Source organism: Rhagoletis pomonella, unplaced genomic scaffold, assembly GCF_013731165.1.
Source record: "Rhagoletis pomonella isolate Grant_MI unplaced genomic scaffold, Rhpom_1.0 Rhpom_scaffold_00002, whole genome shotgun sequence".
NCBI classification, from domain to species: domain Eukaryota; kingdom Metazoa; phylum Arthropoda; class Insecta; order Diptera; family Tephritidae; genus Rhagoletis; species Rhagoletis pomonella.
The window spans coordinates 8,965,760-8,968,700 of record NW_023458556.1 but is presented as its reverse complement, the minus strand read 5'-3'; the positions used below and the strand labels follow the sequence as shown (position 1 = coordinate 8,968,700).

The 2,941-nt window shown below is 35.6% G+C and overlaps 1 protein-coding gene across 2 annotated transcripts in view; it reads left to right on the top strand.

Annotated features, from left to right (window-relative positions):
• Positions 1-2,941, top strand: part of LOC118733005 (peptide transporter family 1-like) — a 72,430-nt gene that overhangs the window by 43,037 nt on the left and 26,452 nt on the right. For both annotated transcript variants that reach the window (XM_036462154.1, XM_036462153.1), the window contains exons 2-5: positions 1,452-1,678; positions 2,065-2,143; positions 2,212-2,715; positions 2,789-2,871. In XM_036462154.1, the coding sequence (XP_036318047.1) occupies positions 1,452-1,678; positions 2,065-2,143; positions 2,212-2,715; positions 2,789-2,871 (893 nt within the window). The remainder of the gene's footprint in view (positions 1-1,451; positions 1,679-2,064; positions 2,144-2,211; positions 2,716-2,788; positions 2,872-2,941) is intronic.

Here is a 2,941-nt window from a genome sequence, read left to right as displayed (position 1 = left end):
TTTCTGTTTTTGTCGTAAGATTGTAAACGGAACAAATGCAATGCGAGCAGCGATAAAACTGCATGCCGGTTTTATTTTCATCAAAATGATAAGCAGCTAGTCGTCGTCCTTTGCCTATGGCTTTCGAAATGTGTGGTTTGGACTCATTGGTTCAAGTGATTAACACACGTCCGACATTAAATATATGGCATATCCATAGTAGATAAGTTATGTGTACATAGTGTGTACACTAGGGTGGTCCAAAATAAGTAAAGTCGGAATTTTAATGCTCTCACCTCCTAGGATTTTTCTATATCGAAAAAAATGTACCCCCATTTTTTATTTTAAAAACAAAAAATATTTAGGGGTCGCTCAAAACGCTCAAAGTGTTCCTTGTATTTTATATGGGGAAAAACAACTTTTTGGGATGGTATGGATTTCTTTAGAATCAATATATTTCGATGGGAATCTCTAGTTCTTTTCAGGAGACTTCCAGTAAAAATATTCAATTGTTTATTTAAACATTTTCGAATACAAATTTTTTTTTATTTAATCCCCCACTGCATTTTCTGGCATTTTCTGGAGGTTTTGGCAGAACTATAAAATACAGTTACTACGAAATGATTAAATAAATTGAGGGTTGAGAGCATAAACATTCTGACTTTACTTTTTCACATGCATTTTCGGACCACCCTAATGTGCATATATGTTCTTGCAATACTAATTTGCATACTAAGTTTTATTTATAAGCCCAGTGGTTTATGCATAATATTGAGTACATACGCAAATGTTATACGCAGAAAATAATCTCTTCCAGGTGTAATACGCTTTATACATCGTGAAAAAAAGGAATTAATGCTACTGAAAAAATATTCTTCAAAATAAACTGCGGCCAACCTTGTCTTATTGTTGCCGGAAACTCTTCATCGCAATCTGTGACCCGGTGCTGTATGGCCCGTAGGACTGTCCCATGTACCGGATCTACCAAAATAAGCGAGGTACTCACCGGTTATTGTCCCTTCAAGCGAGTAATAAACTAATATCCCATATTCCGGTAGCCGTATTCTTCGACAGCATTCGCCGCATCCAGCGCGCATTTTTCTACTATCTGCCCAAAAATCATTCTCCGGCCGGTTTGCCGTCTTCCCTAGTTTCTATTCCCTTTTTGAAATAGCCCTGTTATTTATATATGAAGCTGCAACGATAACGGTTAAGGAACAAGGGGCACATATTTTCTTATTTAAAATAAATGTTTGAAGAATTAAGGAAAAAATGTCCACTTTTAAAAAGAAAAAAAAAAACAAATATTTCAGAAAAATTTTTTATTGGAAGAAAAATGTAACGAAACTGAAAGTATTCAGATAAAAGAATAATTTTCTTCTCAAGCTTCAACTAGTAAAATAATAACTCTTTTAATAACTTTCAATAAACAGATCTGCTATACTAATATTTTTTTTCCAATTCAATTACAGATAATAAACCCAAAACTGGTGAAGTTCAGTTATCTGCTTCAGAACCTTTAGCCAATGGCAAATCCACGGAGGATAGCATCTCTGAGGCTCAAACAGTGTCCGAAATTTCAGCGGAACCAAAAAGTTTACCTCCTTTGAGCCTAAATGGAAAGGACAAAAAGGAAGCGGAAACCGAGCAAAGCATCGAACCACTATCAAATGTTTCGGAAGCAGAGGGACAAGTTAAGGTAAGACATTTACGGTCTATTTTGCGAATTACAGAGTGTTTATATAGGACTTTGAAAAAATTAAGCTTTGGATCGGGGATGAGACTATTATTTTTTTTTTTTTTTATAAAAAACAAAATATTTTATTACAGGGCAAAATTAATATTTACATACAAAAAAACGAACCGTTAATGATTGCTGTTTAATGACTCAGTATAGATTTTTTTTTTTCGCGACAAAAAATCACGTAATAAAGCCCAATCAAAACTATGTAGACAATGCAAATAGTAACATAAAGTCTTTATCATAAAATCAATATCCGCCAGACATCACGTCCTCTTAATTGCCATATAACATTGAAGTATTTTGATTGCTTTGATTGCAAAAATAATTGATTTTATTTTTAGAAACTTCCGTATCCAAAATCGGTCTTCTTTATCATCAGCAATGAGTTTTGCGAACGCTTCAACTACTATGGCATGCGCAGTAAGTGTGACTCAATATAAAAAATTTTAAACAAGTGCTTTTTTTTAATTACATTTGTACTTCCGCAGCCATTCTCGTCTTGTACCTGACCCGACAACTCCTCTATAGCGATGACAATGCCACCGTAATCTTCCACATCTTTACCATGTTCGTTTACTTCCTATGCGTTGTGGGTGCTATCATCTCCGATAGTTGGCTTGGAAAATTCAAAACGATCTTTTATCTCTCGCTTGTCTATGTTACCGGTTCAGTATTGGTTTCTCTCGGTGCTGTGCCTACATTGAATTTGCCCGCTAACACGTTTACAATGATCGGTTTGGCGTTAATAGCGCTGGGCTCGGGCGGCATAAAACCGTGCGTTTCCGCCTTTGGCGGTGACCAGTTCAAGATACCCGAACAAGTGCAACAAATTACGACATTCTTCTCGCTCTTCTACTTTTCAATCAATGCTGGCTCATTGGTTTCGACAACAGTAACACCAATTCTGCGTGAAGATGTTCATTGCTTTGGCGAAAAGGAATGTTATTCATTGGCTTTTGGCGTACCGGCTATCCTAATGGCTGTCTCGATAGGTGAGTACTTTGGCATTAAAGAGATATATATAATAATCTAACCGAAATTATGCTCATATTCTTAAATTTATAGTTATTTTCGTACTTGGCCGCCCATTGTATAAAATTAAACCACCAGCGGGAAATATGGTGGTGTTGGTCAGCAAAACTATTGGTGTAGGTAGACTGAAAAGCTAAAAAAATTGAAAATAGTACTAAAAAGATTATTCCAAATAGAATGCCATTG